The following is a 17,416-nucleotide window of genomic DNA, read 5'->3' as shown; positions in this document are numbered from 1 at the left end:
TTGTGACAACTTTTCAAAAACATACATTCATGATACATTTATTGAACATTCGGTGCATTTCTTCCCCACAAAATCAGTAAGTGAAACTGGCAAGCCTCCCATGTACCAGCTATATCTAGACGACCTTTTTTGAATCATTTATTCCCTATAATAGCAATGATATCATTGTGCCTACTTCCTGTAAGCCTGACAGAGCCTTGAAAGTTTTGCTCCATGCTGGTTCCATATGTGTTGGTGCTCAGTATAGAGTACATTATATTTTTCTCTTAGCTAGTTCTTTGTTATAGAACAAGTCGTTGTGCACATTTGGTCATTTGACATAGCACAGTCAACATCCTGTTTCAGTGGACTTAGGAATGAGCTGACATACACCCAAGCGAGGTCTCACGTCACATGAGTGTTGAAAAGTCCAGGATCTACACAGTGACTGTAGAGCTCCGTCAGGTCTCCAGTCACGTGGGTGTTGACAAGTTCATGATCTACATAGTGACTGTACAGCTCTGCCAGATCACCCATCACATGGGTGTTGACAAGTCCAGGATCTACACAGTGAGTGTACAGCTCCATCAGGTCTCCAGTCACATGGGTGTTGACAAGTTCAGGATGTACACGGTGACTGTACAGCTTCGCAAGGTATCCAGTCACATGGGTGTTGACAAGTTCATGATCTACATAGTGACTGTACAACTTCGCCAGGTATCCAGTCACGTGGGAATTGACAAGTTCATGATCTACATAGTGACTGTACAGCTCCACCAGGTCACCCGTCACGTCGGTGTTGACAAGTTCATGATCTACATAATGACTGTACAACTCTGCCAGATCACCCGTCACGTGGGTGTTGACAAGTTCAGGATCTACGTAATGACTGTACAGCTACGCTAGGTCACCCATCACATGGGTGTTGACAACTTCAGGATCTACACAGTGACTATACAGCTCCGCCAGGTCGCCAGTCACATGGGTGTTGACAAGTTCATGATCTACATAGTGACTGTACAGCTCCACCAGGTCACCCGTCACGTGGGTGGTGACAAGTTCATGATGTACACAGTGACTGTACTGCTCCACCAGGTCTCAAGTCACATGGGTGTTGATAAGTTCAGGATCTACATAGTGACTGTGCAGCGAAGCCAGATCACCTGCAGCTGTCACATTGATGGTGACAAGTTCATGATCTTCATAATGACTGTACCGCTAAGCCAGGTCCCCCGTCACGTGGTTATTGATAAGTTCAGGATCTACATACACAGTGACAGTACAGCTACGCCAGGTCACTTGTCATGTGGGTGTTGACAATTTCAGGATCTACACTATACAGCTCCGCCAGGACTCTTTTCACATGGGAATTGACAAGTTCATGATCTACACTGTAGGCTTCAGCCACATCTCACGTTTCGAGTGGTTCATATATAGTGAACATATGGGCTGAACGTACATTCCTCACTGGAGCTCCTGCCAGGGTATGTTCTGAAATAGTTCATGAGAAGAACCGGTCAGAATACCAAATACGACAATAAAACGTTAAAGAAGAACATTGTATGTCCACCGAAAGGGAGAAAGGATTGTTTGTAAGTAACCAGATGCTCATTATAGATGTCTTAAACATGGATTTGTTCAATTTTGACAAAATGCGATATAAGTATGACACTTTTGCAAACTTTAGATTGTGACTCTTCGGTTTGACTATTCAGAAGTTGCGAAAACATGATAGCATTTTTAATGCTGGAATCCGGACACGTTTGATTCGAGGACATACGTTAGATACAGCCATAGTTACTTTAGGCGAACCATTACACGATCTGCCAAAACATGAACTATTGAAATGTAGTGCAGCACCTACTGGAATATGAGTGTGCAGTGTGCAAAGTGAAACATCGATGCCCACAACATCTAACAACGCATGCATCTTGAGACGACGGCAACAGACAACGTCATCTTACCTGGTGCCTCGTCCACGACTGTCTTAGACAGCTCGAGGTACAGACAGGTGGTAGATTGACGACCTAGTCGCTGCAACAACGGTGGACATACAAGCTTACTGGGTGCCTGCCACACAGGAACCATTTGCCTCGTTTATGACCCGTTAAGGTCCGGGGTAGAATAAGGCCTTCAGCAAGCTATGATTGCCAGTAAAGGGGACTGTGCTTGTCGTAAGAGGCGACTAACGGGATCGGGTGGTCAGGCTCGCTGACTTGGTTGACTCGTGTCATAGTACCACAATTGGTTGACCATACTGTTGATCATGGGATTGTTTGGTCCAGATTCGATTAGTTAGAATATTGCCAACTGCGGCGTTAAACAACAGACTCTTTCATTATCCCTTATTAAAAATATCAACACACAGCGCCTGGCTAGAGTCACAGACTCACACATGTCATTGACCTTTATCTAACACTAATGGATACTAATAAAAAATTATCATCGGAGTTTTTAATACTGCTTTAAATAATATGGCATGATAATAATAATGTGAAAGAACCGTTTGATCCTGAACTTCTTTCCATCAGGTTCTTATACCTAAGCTTTGGTGTGCTGATGGTTTGCTACGGGTTCACTACTAATATGGTGGATTTACCTTCAATGGGTATGTTCTCAGCACCACTTCCGGGTCCGACTGGGTTCCGGCTGCTCTGGGTTACTGCGGAGGTGAACATGAATAAGGTGGGTGAGTGAGGAGGGTTTTATGGCGCTTTGGCCAGTGTTCTCACAGTATATTAACTTTGTGTCGGATTAGGACTCACGATCAACAAGGTACACTTACGACACACCGTTCTTTGTGTAGATAAAACATAATTCAAAGTGGGATATTTTTCAGTTGAAAATACCCGTGAAGGTCCCAGGGTAGAACAGGCCTTCAGCAACCCATGCTTGCCATAAAAGGCGACTGTGCTTGTCGTAAGAGGCGACTAACGGGATCGGGTGGTCAGGCTTGCTGACTCGGTTGGCACATGTCATCGGTTCCCAGTTGCGCAGATCGATGCTCATGTTGTTGATCACTGGATTGTCCTGTCCAGACTCGATTATTTACTGACCGTCGCCATATAGCTGGAATATTGCTGAGTGCGGCGTAAAACTGAACTCACTCACTCAGTTGAAAATTCGTTTTCACGACGTAGACATCACTGAAACTTTGGAATCAATATAACAAAATTAAGATGGGAAACGACGTGAAGATCTTCTCATTTTGACCATGATATATTTTGTATTATAGTACCGCCCTTCAGGAAAGTGAGCATTCAGGAAAGTGCACGTGCAGCCTCAATGCCTACTTGGAGAGCATTCCTGGAGAGGATAACTGATAATTTAAAGTGTGTTGTCACTAAGCTAATTTAGAGAGTACCGCCAAAATGAACACCATGTTAATGACCCGCGGAAGAATATCGTGTTACTGTACGTATATTGTCATGATCAACGATTCGCCCTTTTTCCGCGGACACATGCAATAATTGGTATGTTGAAAACTGACGTGGTCCCACTTTATTCCGCTTCTTAATGAGGAGGCAACGGAACGCCTCGATGAAGCCCTTTCTGAAGTTCTCGTTGAAGCCGCCATACAGGACGGGGTTGAGGGAGCTGTTGAGGTAGGCCACGTACAGAGCGGCATACTTGATGTCGTCCAAGTAAGCCTCGATCTGGAAAGCATTCAAAGACTTATTACTTGACATGGGCAATGTTTTGTAAATTTTTTGTCTACACTGCAACAAACAAGATTGGATAGTCAAGATTGGGTGGTCAAACATCGTTGATGCATGTCATTGTATACATAGATAGATGATGACAATCACTGCATTGTGAAGATTTTCACACTTGACAATAATACCCATTTTTCACTGACTGATAACGTTTCTAATGTTAAGCTCGGCACCTATCTGGAGAGTCATTTTGGAACTGTCATTTGGCCATACTCTTAACTCAGGTAACAAACGACCCGTGAAGGACCGAGGTAGAACAGGCCTTCAGCAACCTATGCTTGCATAAAAGGCGACTGTTTTGTCTTATATAAGAGGCGACGGACGGGATCGGGTGGTCAGGCTTGCTGACTTGGTTCCAACTGCGCAGATTGATGCTTATGCTGTTGATCACTGGATTGTCTGGTCCAGACTCGATTATTTACAGACCGACGCCATATTGCTGGAATATTCCTTAGTACGGCGTAAAACTACACTCACTCAGGTAACAAACAGAACGACCACATGTCAACATTGCATCACGGAAAACGTCGTGCCTGGGATAAATATAACACTATCCATCTGTGGACCAGAAATGTGGTTCGAATCCGGATTATGAGTATAGGTTTATCAGCACCATACCAGTGCCATACCATTCATTAAAGTGGTAGTCGTGACCTACGACTACCAGCATAACTTCGGGCTTCCCTCCTACGTGAAACAGACACGCCATGATACAGCTGAAAAACTGTTGAAAGCGACTTTTAGACCCTACTCACTGTGAGACAGTTAAAGGCGCACTCCACTCATCGCATACCTTCCCCTTGGGTCTGAACACATCCCAAAGCAGCATGAACTGTTGCGGCGTCCAACACAGCACAAAAACCACCAGTACCGCCACCAACATTTTGACCACCTGCAGACAATTCGTGTAACATATCTACAGACTATGATGATAAAAAACATATCCCAGGAGATGTGGAAACATGAACCCATTCGTAAGGTTTCAGTATACTTTATGTAGTACAGCTGGATTCAAAATTATCTTAAATATTCGAATAGTGAGTCTGCCTTCCGACTATGCAAAGACTTGGTCGAAAACACCAGTACGATCAATTCTTCATTAACTACTCATGGTCAGTAGTTGGCTTGGAGACAAATATCCGTATTTGTAGGTGCGGGTGTAAAGTAGTAAGAAATACGTCACGTTCCCTATCAAAAGTCGAACATGTTCTTTACCACCATCATACATGGATGTACACGTTCTTAAGCAAGCCATCTTCCGCTGAATACCCAATGACAGTGTTTTCACATGATACAGTACTACTTTAAACAATGATGTCGCTATAGTTTGACATTCATAGTGCTAGTCTAATTACATGTGCTTTATACCGCGTTTTGAAGAACTGCATACAGTACAATGATAGTCTTTTCATTGACCTTCATACTTTGCTCTTTAACCTGCGTAAATGATGATGACCATTCCGATCACATTGTCCAACAGCTGAGTTAATGACCGTCCAAAACGAGAGTGTTCTAATGGCTAGTGCTTGGCTGGTATGGTAATGGTGCTAATGTTCGCGGTCGTATGAAAGCACCGGGCAATAGGCCCCACGGGTCAGTTCTATTGACAAGTGGACAATGTGTGTTCTCAGTATAATCATCGTTGAAAGCAACATGCTGTACGTCATGCATTATGTATATGTCAGGCTGTGACATGACCTTAGTATAAACACAACAGTGTGATTGAAGATGATAAGAGGTTACTGCATGTTGTGATGATATATGTAGTGTTGTAGCAGTGATTCTACTGAGCGAACATTTGTGTGTTTTGGAAAGTAAATATCAAGCAATTGCTATTCGTTACTGAAAATAATGTTTACGGGTTATATTCCATCCCAAACCCATACCGGTTTGGCTGCATCTTTGTCACACACAACTATTCTTAAATTCTGTCGAGTACGATCAGCCGGCTTTAACTCACTCACTCACTCACTCACTCACTCACTCACTCACTCACTCACTCACTCACTCACTCATCAATATGCAGCCACTGTACCGACCTTCCTCTTGGATTTCTCTTGAGCTGATGCCGTGGAGCCTATCAGCGTCCCAGGAGCCCTACGGAGGCAGAGCTTGATGGTGATGACGGAGTAGGCCCCGATCATGACGGCGATGGGGACGAAGTACATGACGACGCCCTCTACAATGTAGTATATCATCTTGCCGGGCTGGTATGTCTCACAGTCTGCGTTCTTGTAGATTTTTGGCCACACCTCTTCACACCAAATTTCGAGCCTGTCCTTCCACTGCAACTTAAACTGCTGTCTGATCCAGAGATGAGGCGAGGCTATCATGGTGGATACACACCACGTCAGGACGATGACCAGCCCAGTGACCACAGATGACCATTTGGCCCGGAAGGGGAACACGATCGCCATGAAGCGTTCCACCGAAATGACCGTCAGGGTGAGGACGCTGGACGTCACTGACAACACTTGACAAAGTGGAACACAAAAGAGTGAATGAAGTGTGTGTAACAACTGGAACCTTTTTCTTACCTGATACGTGAAGAGGCTATCGGTATATGAACACCAGAAGATGAACCTTAGATGAGAACAACTGTGCATGGACATTGGCATACGAACACGAGACACGGACATTTGCAAACCAACATGAGACATGGACATTGCCATACCAACATGACACGTGGACATTGCATTACCAACATGAGACATGGACATTGCATTACCAACATGAGACATGGACATTGCATTACCAACATGACACGTGGAGATTAGCATGCCAACATGAGACGTGAACATTGGCATGTCAACATGAGACATTGACATTGGCATATCAACATGAGACATGGACATTGCATTACCAACATGAGACATGGACATTGCATTACCAACATGAGACATGGACATTGGCATACCAACATGACACGTGGAGATTAGCATGCCAACATGAGACGTGAACATTGGCATGTCAACATGAGACATTGACATTGGCATATCAACATGAGACATGGACATTGCATTACCAACATGAGACATGGACATTGCATTACCAACATGAGACATTGACATTGGCATACCAACATGAGACATGGACATTGCATTACCAACATGAGACATGGACATTGCATTACCAACATGAGACATGGACATTGGCATACCAACATGAGACATGGACATTGCATTACCAACATGAGACATGGACATTGCATTACCAACATGAGACATGGACATTGCATTACCAACATGAGACATGGACATTGCATTACCAACATGAGACATGGACATTGGCATACCAACATGACACGTGGAGATTAGCGTGCCAACATGAGACGTGAACATTGGCATGTCAACATGAGACATGGACATTGGCATACCAGCATGAGACATGGACATTGGCATACCAACATGACACGTGGAGATTAGCATGCCAACATGAGACGTGAACATTGGCATGTCAACATGAGACATTGACATTGGCATATCAACATGAGACATGGACATTGCATTACCAACATGAGACGTGAACATTGGCATGGCAACATGAGACATGGACATTGGCATACCAGCATGAGACATGGACATTGGCATACCAACATGAGACATGGAGATTAGCATGCCAACACGAGACATGGACATTGCATTACCAACATGAGACATTGACATTGGCATACCAACATGAGAAATGGACATTGCATTACCAACATGAGACATTGACATTGGCATATCAACATGAGACATGGACATTGCATTACCAACATGAGACACTGACATTGGCATGGCAACATGAGACATGGACATTGGCATACCAGTATGAGACATGGACATTGGCATACCAACATGAGACATGGAGATTAGCATGCCAACACGAGACATGGACATTTGCATGCCAACATGACACGTGGAGATTAGCATGCCAACATGAGACATGGACATTGGCATATCAACATGAGACATGGACATTGGCATGCCAACATGAGAAATGGACATTGCATTACCAACATGAGACACTGACATTGGCATGCCAAAACGAGACATAGACATTTGCATATCAACATGACACGTGGAGATTAGCATGCCAACATGAGACGTGAACATTGGCATGTCAACATGAGACGTGGAGACTGGCATGGCAACATGATAAACCAACACTGACATTGATATTTGGGATTATAGCTTCTCTGTAAAGTACTCCAGTATTTACACTTGTAGGAGAGACACACAACGCACTAATCTCGGCTACCAGATCACTGACTTTGTATGCTTGTGATTTGGTGCCAGATTTCAGTACTTAAGTTGTCTTAAGAAACCATGCATCACAATGATGGTGATTCATGTATGCCTTAATCCCATATGAACGATATTGTGGTTGGGTCGTTGGTGCACCAACAAAACACAGACATCCGAAAAATTACATCAGATCAGAGCTCCACACGGCTACATTTGGCTTTGACTTTAATGAGCCTTACAGACCTCGGCACAGTGCGGCTGACTAATCTCAGCCCGTATACATTACAAGTCTGCTCCAGACACAATACGTTGTAAAAGATTTTCCCTTGCCTCTATTTTAGCAGTGTGCCAGCAACCACTAGACGGCCGTTATATGCTTAGCACCTGGACTACGATGTTAAAACAGCTGGGTAATGTCATTTTAAGGACTTGAAACTATTTTCTTAGTTTTAATGCAATAGCTAAGGTGATGTCACCTTCTGGGTGTGTTTCGAACAACCATACGTCTACATAAAAGCATGTTTAGGATAAACTAATTTGGGATCATTCACGTTACACCGAATTGTGATTTCTTTCTAGTTGGACTCTTGGAAAAGAAATACCAAACCCCAAAAGTCTCGCAATGATGCTGCATTTCGACACCAAAGGAACGACAAATTCTGACGGGAGTCACACACGATTTACTTGCTTCGCAGGCTAACACTAACACGCTAAGCTACCGTATCCCCTATAATGCATCACCTACCTTGAAAGAAGGTGTTCACCTTACACACAAAATCCCCAAAGGGCCACTCAGGGGCGATCTGATACCCTACATGTACCCACATGCAGAAGGCAGCCACCATCAGATCAGACACAGCTAGGTTCAAGATCAACACATTGGTCGTCGTCCGCATCTTCCTGTTCAGGACGATGATGAGAATGACGATGCTGTTACCCACAACGTCCAGCAACATCGCCAACACGTAGAAAAGAATTTTGATAGCAATCTCCCAGGTGGGGAAAGTGGGGGGAGGGCTGGGAGCGTTGTAGTGGATGAAGATGCTAGGGTCAAAATCATCCTTGATTTCATTCCCGGGGACACAGGACTTCGCAAGGAAGGAATAGTTGCTCATTGCTGCAGTACGGCTGTGCTACATCATCAGCTGCCCTTTGAAACGTTAAGGCTGGATTCCGGAGTTCCCCGGACCCCAGAGTCCGATGCACTATCACGAGATTTTCTGAACAACTTGGTGTAGAACAATGTCAAGATAACAGTGGCTCCGTTGGTTCCCTATCAGACCAGTGACGTCCATGGAAGTATATGTGTTAGTATATTAAGCATATACGTTCTCCAGCGCAATTTTGAAACTGTGTACTATTAGGAGAACGCTGTCGTCATCAACATAAATTTGAACAGAGCTTAATTCCGTAACAATACAAATGTAGGCAAGTGTAAATACAGGGTTACAACTTACACGGGATTTGCGACAATCATACACTGCAAAGTAAACGCTGGTATAATCCCTCTTTGGTAAGAGGTGATCAAATGCATTGAATTTATACAATCTGTATGTGGTTTATGAAACATATAAATTACCCTGAAACCAGGAATTTTATCGAGCTACGGAAGCAGTTCTGGTGTCTCTGTGAATGACGTCAATGCACCTGATAAAAGACAAGAGTGATCGCCAGCAAGGTGTGAGGTCAGTGAGGTACTCCATGTTTTGTCCTGGCGTCTTATCAGTTTCTATGGTATATATCTCTTAAAGGCGACTACTTACACTGCCATACACTACATCATACAAGTCTATCGTCAGTGGAACACATGTAGAATTCATTGACCAAAGAGTCGTATCCAGTCCACCGGGAAACACAACAATATATAGCTTCTGGTCTCTGCATTCAGTCAAGAGAACCAACGTCACAGAAGCTCATAAGGTCACTCTGCCTGTACACTCAAATGTCTCCACAACATGCACAGGTCCAAAATCAGAATGATTTGTTCACAGTGCAAGTCTTGCATGTAACAAACACTGGTAGAATGTGAAGAAATTACAATGACCCAAACTAGTATTATTTCACGAAGGGCATCTACCAAAGCAGCTTCGGGATCGTCAACCGCAGCACCGTCCACTGCATTACCTCTATCGCAATGCACTATATGACAGGGTCGCCAGGACAGTTCTATCTTTGATCATCAATCGTTGGCTGTCCCCTCTAGGCGTGTTGTGTTGACTTCAGCACTGGTATCTCGATCATCCGAGTGAGTACCTGGAACAATTAAGGTGGGACAGCTTCACTGACGACCTATCCTAGTGTCCGAGTGCTCCCCGGGGGCTTAGTACTCTCCAAATGACAGATTGAACAGACGGGCAATGCGTAATGCACACGAAACAAGTATTTGTTTAGTTGAGTAAATTAATTTGGATAGCAATATTTTCCCTTTTCCGAGTTGTAAATTAAACGAATTGATATAGAAGGTCGAACTCAATGAGTTCAGGTTATGACGGTGAGTACTGGTTTGGTGACACTGTTAATACTCATGACTTAATACATTGCACAATGCTCCATGTATTAGCTTTATGGTATTAGATTTAATTTATGTTGTGTTGGAAGACTTGTCGGTGCAACCTGTGATGAACCTGGTTCAGAGTGAATCGCCAGCTACCTACGCTGGTGATAAGCGCCTCCGTAATTGATCAGGTGATATGCTCGATGACGTCGCTGACGATTTCATCGTACCCCAACGACTTTGATAGCTGCTGACAGTATCGATCACTGGCTTGTCAGGTCCACGCGATCAGACAACCTTTTCAACTAAGCCACAGAATCTACCTGTGTTAATAGGCTCCCGTCGTATGCGATTGGGATAGGATGACATGTGTCAACCAAGTCAGCAAATCTGATCATACTATCCCGTTAGTCGCCTCTTAAAACAAGCATGGGTTTATGAATAGTAATTCTGAGCTGGTTTGCCCTGAAAGATTAACTAAAAAGATTCGTCCCCGCACATATTGTCCAACATATCTCGAATCGCTTGTTAACGAACACAATACATTCTATAACTATCCACAATACGTTCGTAGCGCTACGACAATCGTAACCCTGTTATAAACTATAGACTTACGACGGGTCGTAAAGTTACGAACACTTTAGGGATAGGCATAGATTGTCTTCCATACAGACTACAGGGGGTTTTTTGTTTGTTTTTGTTTGTTTTGTTTGTTTTGGGTTTGTTTTTTTATTATTTTTTAATATTTTTTTGTTTGTTTGTTTTTGTTGGTGGTGTTTGTTTATTTTTTGTGTAGTTATTACAAAGCATTACAAAGTAAATTTACAACACCTGTCGCCATCATGTTTGTATCAGCATCATTCAGTTACTTCTTTAGTTGATAACATGAGATCATGCTGATGCTCGACCTTGTGTATGAGAAGGTCACCTGTCTGTCAACGGCGTTGACAAGGCCTATAATTATGATGAGTTGTTTATCTGGAAGCTCGTTCACCGTCTTGTTGTTGTATCTGAGAGTAATTTCACTGTCTTTCTGTTGTGTCTGAGAGTTATTTCACTGTCTTCTTGTATCTGAGAGATATTTCAATGTCTTGCTGTTGCATCTGGCAGCTATTTCGTTGTCTTGTTCTTGTATCTGAGAGCTACTTCACTGTCTTTCTGTTGTATCTGGGAGTTACCTCACTGTCTTTCTGTTGTATCTGAGATTTATTTCACTGCCTTGCTTTTGTATCTGAGAGTTTCTTCACTGTCTTTCTGTTGTATCTGGGAGTGAGGTCACTGACTTGCCATTGTATCTGGGAGTTGTGTCACTGACTTGCTATTGTATCTGGGAGTTATTTCACTGTCTTTCTGTTGTATATGGGTGTTACTTCACTTGTTTGTTGTTGTACCTAGGAGCTTATTCACTATCTTTCTTTACTGTGTGTTTTTCTGTTAATTCACTGTTTTGTTATTGTATCTGGGAGTTATTTCACTGTCTTGTTTTATCTGGAAGTTATTTCACTGGCTTGCTATTTTATATGGGAGTTATTATTACTGTCTTTCTGTTGTGTCTAGGGGTAATTTCACAGTCTTGTTGTTGTACCTGGGAGCTATTTCACTATTTTTCTTCACTGTCTTTCTGTTGTATCTGGGAGTTATTTCATTGTCTTGCTGTTGTATCTGGGAGTTATTTCACTGTATTGCTGACGTCTGGGGGTGGTCCGACAAGTCTGGTGGTGGTGGGACAGAACACCCTGGTCAACTTGTGCACCTCTTCCGGGGGGGGGCGGGGGGGGGGGGTGGGGTGTTGTTGTTGTCAGGGGTCATACACCACTTCCTCACTGTCCATCAACGAGTTCAGACGAACTATACTACACCTCTGAAAACTGACTGATTGACTGAGTTTGCTTTTACGCCGCTTTTAGCAATATTCCAGTATTATTAAATTACCCCACAGGCCTACACATGGGAAAACGTACTGAAAAATATCTCTGTTAACTATTGCAAAGGTACGAAAGCATTAGGCTTTCGTACAAAGGCACTCAGTTAAACTGTCTATCTGGGCAAAGTGACATTCAGCGAATGATTAAATGTCAAATCTAACGCCAAAGGTACGAAAAACTGTAGACGCAAACATTGTTAGTTTCGTGCCCACAAATATGGCCGTATGACGTTAACAAGTGAGATCATTCAGAAGATTCAGGAATACAGTGGTCATGAAATCACATTAGTATCAGTAACCAAACACAATGTCCATATCTCGTGTGTGAGTCCGCCAACTCCAGTAACATCCATGACCTTCCCCGTCATCAACTCGCATGAATATAAATGACTAAATATGGGAAAATAGTAAGCGATGGTTCTGGCTTAATTAATCAAGGTGTCACACACACACACACACACACACACACACACACACACACACACACACACACACACACACACACACACACACACACACACACACACACACACACACACACACACACACACACACACACACACACACACACACACACACACACACACACACACACACACAAAATCACGTTATACAGCTCACATGGCATCAGATACAAAAGTCGGATTCAAGGGTGGAAAGTAATTGACTTACAGTTACTGGGAGGATTATGAAAGTGGTATCATGGAGCGGAATCGGATTCATAAACTACTTCTCTTTGACAACATGAGTATTACAAATGATAATCAGGTGTGGAGATAATCAACCAGGTCTGCATGGACAGTCTTCAGTGGTTCGATACCACAACACGCAGTAAACCTCGACATGGACAGTGGTTAATACTGGGATACGTTCGCACGTAATCAACCCAGACATGGACAGAGTTTTAGAAGAGCATAAAATCAGAACACATAATAAGCCTGAGTGAGTTTACTTTTACGCCGCACTCAGCAATATTCCAGCTATATAGTCTGTATATAATCGTTCCTGGAGCAGACAATCCAGTGATCAACAGCAGGAGCATCGATCTGCACAACTGGGAACTGATAACATGTGTCAACCAAGTCAGCGAGCCTGACCACCCGATCCCGTTAGTCGCCTCTACGACAAGCATAGCCCCCTTTTATGGCAAGCATGGGTTGTTGAAGGTCTATTCTATCCCGGACCTTCACGGGTCACATTGAGCCTGACCTCCCAGTTCGAGCTAGTAGCCTCGTGCGACAAGAAACAGGTAATTCTAACCCTAGAGTTCCAAATCAGTATACGTATTATTTACCTGGATATAGCAGCTGATGTTTCGTTTCACACGTTCACAGACTAAAGGTCCCCTCCTCATTCTCCAGATGACGAAATGAGGGATCCAACCTGCAATGAATTGAAAATCAACACTAATTTCAAACAAAGCTGGTACGTAACGCTCATATTTGTAGTAGCTTGCTACATTCTTTCCGTACTTCTATGTCTTCGTTACCAGAAAACAGCGATACGCCATTAACGAAGGGCATGCAGAAATAGGCGTGTGTTCTAATAATGTCTCATGTCATGTAACATATATCAAAGCAGAATAAAAAAATTACCACGGTGCTAAATATATTAGTTTCTCTTTAAATGATTTAATGTAAGTTAGTATCTATACCTAATGTCATTCATTGTGTCACGTGAAACTTTCCAAGCCTGGGAACCACAGGGTGTGCACGTTGCAGAGATAAGAGGGCTCTATTTGGACCAATGAACACTTCGTAACAGATTAGTCGCGTACAGACAAAGTCTGTGTGCTATGTTTTGTATAAAAAAAGGACAAGTAGGACTTTCAATGCGTTTCACATGCTGCCAAAGCATCGGGAACGCATTCAGTGTAGTGTTACGTCACTTAGACGCCCAAGGATCCGCCGTTGGTGAGAAGCCCAAATCGGCCTGATTACGGATGTGCCGATACTGTAGTGAATATCTGGTGTTTGATCAGTCGTCAGCGTCTCGGAATAGCGGTATAGTGGTTACTTGACATCCAGCAGCAAAAACCGAAATCAGATTTAAGCGGCATTAACCCCGACACGTCCACTCGCACTGACCATTAACCCTTAAATCCCCTTTAACCTGCAAATGAAAACTTATATAACGTTACCATGAATTCGTCTGATAAGTCGAAAGCATTTGCGGCTTTAAGATACCCCAGTGCCTATTTTGAAACCACGTTGTACGGCAACGTGTGGCTCTACCATTGATTCTGCTACAGAAGCTTGCTATCCTTGTCAGAGGTGGGCAAACATTTATCAAAAGATATAAATGGCTGCTTTCTGTTGGAACTCTTTAAATCTAGCAATGAATCATAAATCCGCTAACAAAACAAGAACTGCCCTCATGAAAACGGAAATCAATTTCTCTGATTCATTACAATGTGTCCATACGGCGCCACATGGAAATAAACAGCTTCATTAGTAATATGCACATCAAATAACCACATGACCATAAAAACAAAGTATTGCACACTAACATTACGATTAGTCCCGCCTTCTGTTACCGAACGAGTGGGTAACATGTAAGGCAACTCGGCAATTTTTGAGTGAGTTATCATTTAATGTCACATATGTTTCAGCTATATCGTGACCTGCAGTATTTGGCCATAATGTGATCTGACAATGACATGCATAATCTGTTAAAACCTCTCACCAGGAGACAGTAATGTAACTCGAAACTCAAAAGAATATTAACAACGACATAACACAAAAAGCAAGCTGAAGATGAGAACTTCGCCCGGCACCCAAGCAATATTTACACTCTTACAGGTGCCGACGATTATTTGTAACCGAAGTCGAACATAAAATAAACCAATATTCCACGATTAAACATTGGCAGGAATAAATATTGACAGTTTACTCTTTAAGCAACAATGTCTTACAACAACGTCTGAAGCCTTCTTATCGGTTCACTTCGCGTCTTAACCAGCGACACCTACCCTGTAATCACTGGAATGCATATATGGATGGTCTCACTATACTAAGGCCTCGCTTTTCAACTGATAATCGCTGGAGGACAAAATAGAACCATTTTTTACATACCTGTGTATTACTAAGAATCAAGTTAAACAACACCCGAAATTACTCCATTATATTTTTCATTTGATCACAGTCAGTCTGTCGAAATCTTACTTTAGTGGCATATTAGAAGTTGCTGGTATAGAGATGGCACAACTTAATAGATGATCAGCTTCTTTATTTTCACAATGGCGACGTTTCGGTATAGGTTCTTATAATGGTACTTAGACTCTGACGAAATACAACCTCGTCCATCATCTCACACGGTTCACAGACAGGGTACATTTGTGGGCAAACAGGTGAGTGAGTGACTTTAGTTTTACGCCGCAACCAGCAATATACCAGCTATCGGTCTGTAAATAAACGAGTCTGGAACAGACAATCCAGTGATTCAACATGAGCATCGATCTGCGCAATTGGGAACCGATGACATGTGTCAACCAAGTCAACGACCCTCACCCCCGGATCCCGTTAGTCGCCTCTTACGACAAGCATAGTCGCCTTTTATGGCAAACATGGTTTGCTGAAGGCCTATTCTATCCGGACCTTCACTGGTCTTGTGGGTAAACAACGCTGGAAGAACATTGTGGCGGAAGCAATACAAGAAACTTCAGAACATCCAGAACAGTCGTCATAGAGCATGGATTGTAGCTGAGCACTACCCACACCTGAAGAAACAATGCAGCTCGCTGCTCTGTGGCGTCTGTATACAGTTCAGGGGTTGTGTAATACGTGTGGGCAGGACTATCTGGACCAACGCATCTACAAAGTGTGTGTGTGCCCACGGGCAACGGTGCAGAGAGACAAACTGTGGTGTGACATGTTAAGTCATGGTCCCATTGAAACAACAGTAACTCTCCTGGAAAAGGATGGCAATGGCCTCGTTTGTAGTCTGCTGTCATGCACATCTCCTACTGGCCTAGATGAGGATGAACTCCTGGAACATGCCAGTCACATAGTCAAAGGACTATACGAGTTCTGTGACTCCATCAACTGAACATGAAGCAAAACTATGAACTACTGTGTACATCTTTAAATTGACATATATCTGTTTCTCTTATCATCTCAATTTTCGATGTACTCTCCTATGGGGGGATAAAAGAGTGTATGTGGGTTCTCTATTCAAAATCTACCTTTGGTGACGTGTTACCAGAATGTCGGTGTTGGTGGATATTTGGGGGTATGATCCACGTTTTGATATGAAAGGTTACCATGGAAACCCGACAAGCAACCAATATGACGATTATATGTCCTGGTGTGTCCCCATGGATTACACATAGCCATCTCCACAGCGTTCACCAACATAACGCGGAACACACAAAGGTCCAACTTAACCTCTGCTCAACATTGGCTAATATCTGTCTCTCACTGTATTATGGCGGGCAAATGAAAACGGGGGCTTGTGTGTATGTATAAAATTTATTTTCTCAATAATTGTCGGGTCAGTTTGTTTACATTAATGATGATGTGTGAATTTGCTGAATTTATTATTTGCTACACTATGTACAGTATGTACGTCAATGTATTCCTTCTCCACTTCTTCAGTGCCTGTCATGTATAAGTGCCAAGAGTTATTTACTTCAACCACCACCAACCTCTCCTTTTCAAAGCATCGAAACACTCCAGTCGCCCAAACAAATGATCCACGCCAATCACCCAAACATACATTCATTCCAATCACCCAAATAAATTATCCACGCCAATCACCCACACATACATTCATTCCAATCACCCAAACAAATGATCCACGGCCATCACCAAAACTAGATAATAAAGCAGTCCAACCATCTATTGCATTCAACTCTACCCAAACGAACAGAACAATACAAGCAAAGCTACAAAACAAAACAGGTATCTACATAATATCACTGACGAAGTACCTTTAGACATCTGCAATTATGACACGTGAGGGTGTTCTGCTACAAGGACGTCAGTGCCTGTGTTACATTTTCCGTCATCACACCGTAAACAGCCTTGGCTTGGTTCTGATTGCCAGGTGGCCATGCGTAATCCAGTGTTGAAGA

The 17,416-nt window shown here is 43.0% G+C and overlaps 1 protein-coding gene across 2 annotated transcripts; it reads right to left on the bottom strand.

The window, feature by feature from the left end:
* Window positions 1–22: 22 nt before the first annotated feature.
* On the bottom strand, window positions 23–13,725 carry LOC137283578 (neuropeptide FF receptor 2-like). Of its 2 annotated transcripts, none has more exons than XM_067815153.1 (7): window positions 13,637–13,725; window positions 8,670–10,177; window positions 5,735–6,168; window positions 4,489–4,587; window positions 3,470–3,635; window positions 2,579–2,641; window positions 23–1,470 (listed from the first exon to the last, which is right to left on the bottom strand). In XM_067815153.1, the coding sequence occupies exons 2-7, from the start codon at window positions 9,037–9,039 to the stop codon at window positions 1,391–1,393; spliced, it is 1,212 nt and encodes a 403-aa protein (XP_067671254.1). In that variant the 5' UTR covers window positions 9,040–10,177; window positions 13,637–13,725; the 3' UTR covers window positions 23–1,390. The 2 variants fall into 2 exon arrangements, with proteins under 2 accessions (XP_067671254.1, XP_067671255.1); XM_067815154.1 differs by lacking the exon at window positions 13,637–13,725 and adding an exon at window positions 1,944–2,013 and having other exon boundaries at window positions 8,670–10,041.
* Between the last annotated feature and the right edge of the window lie 3,691 nt (window positions 13,726–17,416).

The sequence above is a fragment of the Haliotis asinina genome, chromosome 5, assembly GCF_037392515.1.
Source record: "Haliotis asinina isolate JCU_RB_2024 chromosome 5, JCU_Hal_asi_v2, whole genome shotgun sequence".
In the NCBI taxonomy this organism is placed as follows: Eukaryota; Metazoa; Mollusca; class Gastropoda; order Lepetellida; family Haliotidae; genus Haliotis; species Haliotis asinina.
This window is presented reverse-complemented; position numbering and strand designations above follow the sequence as displayed.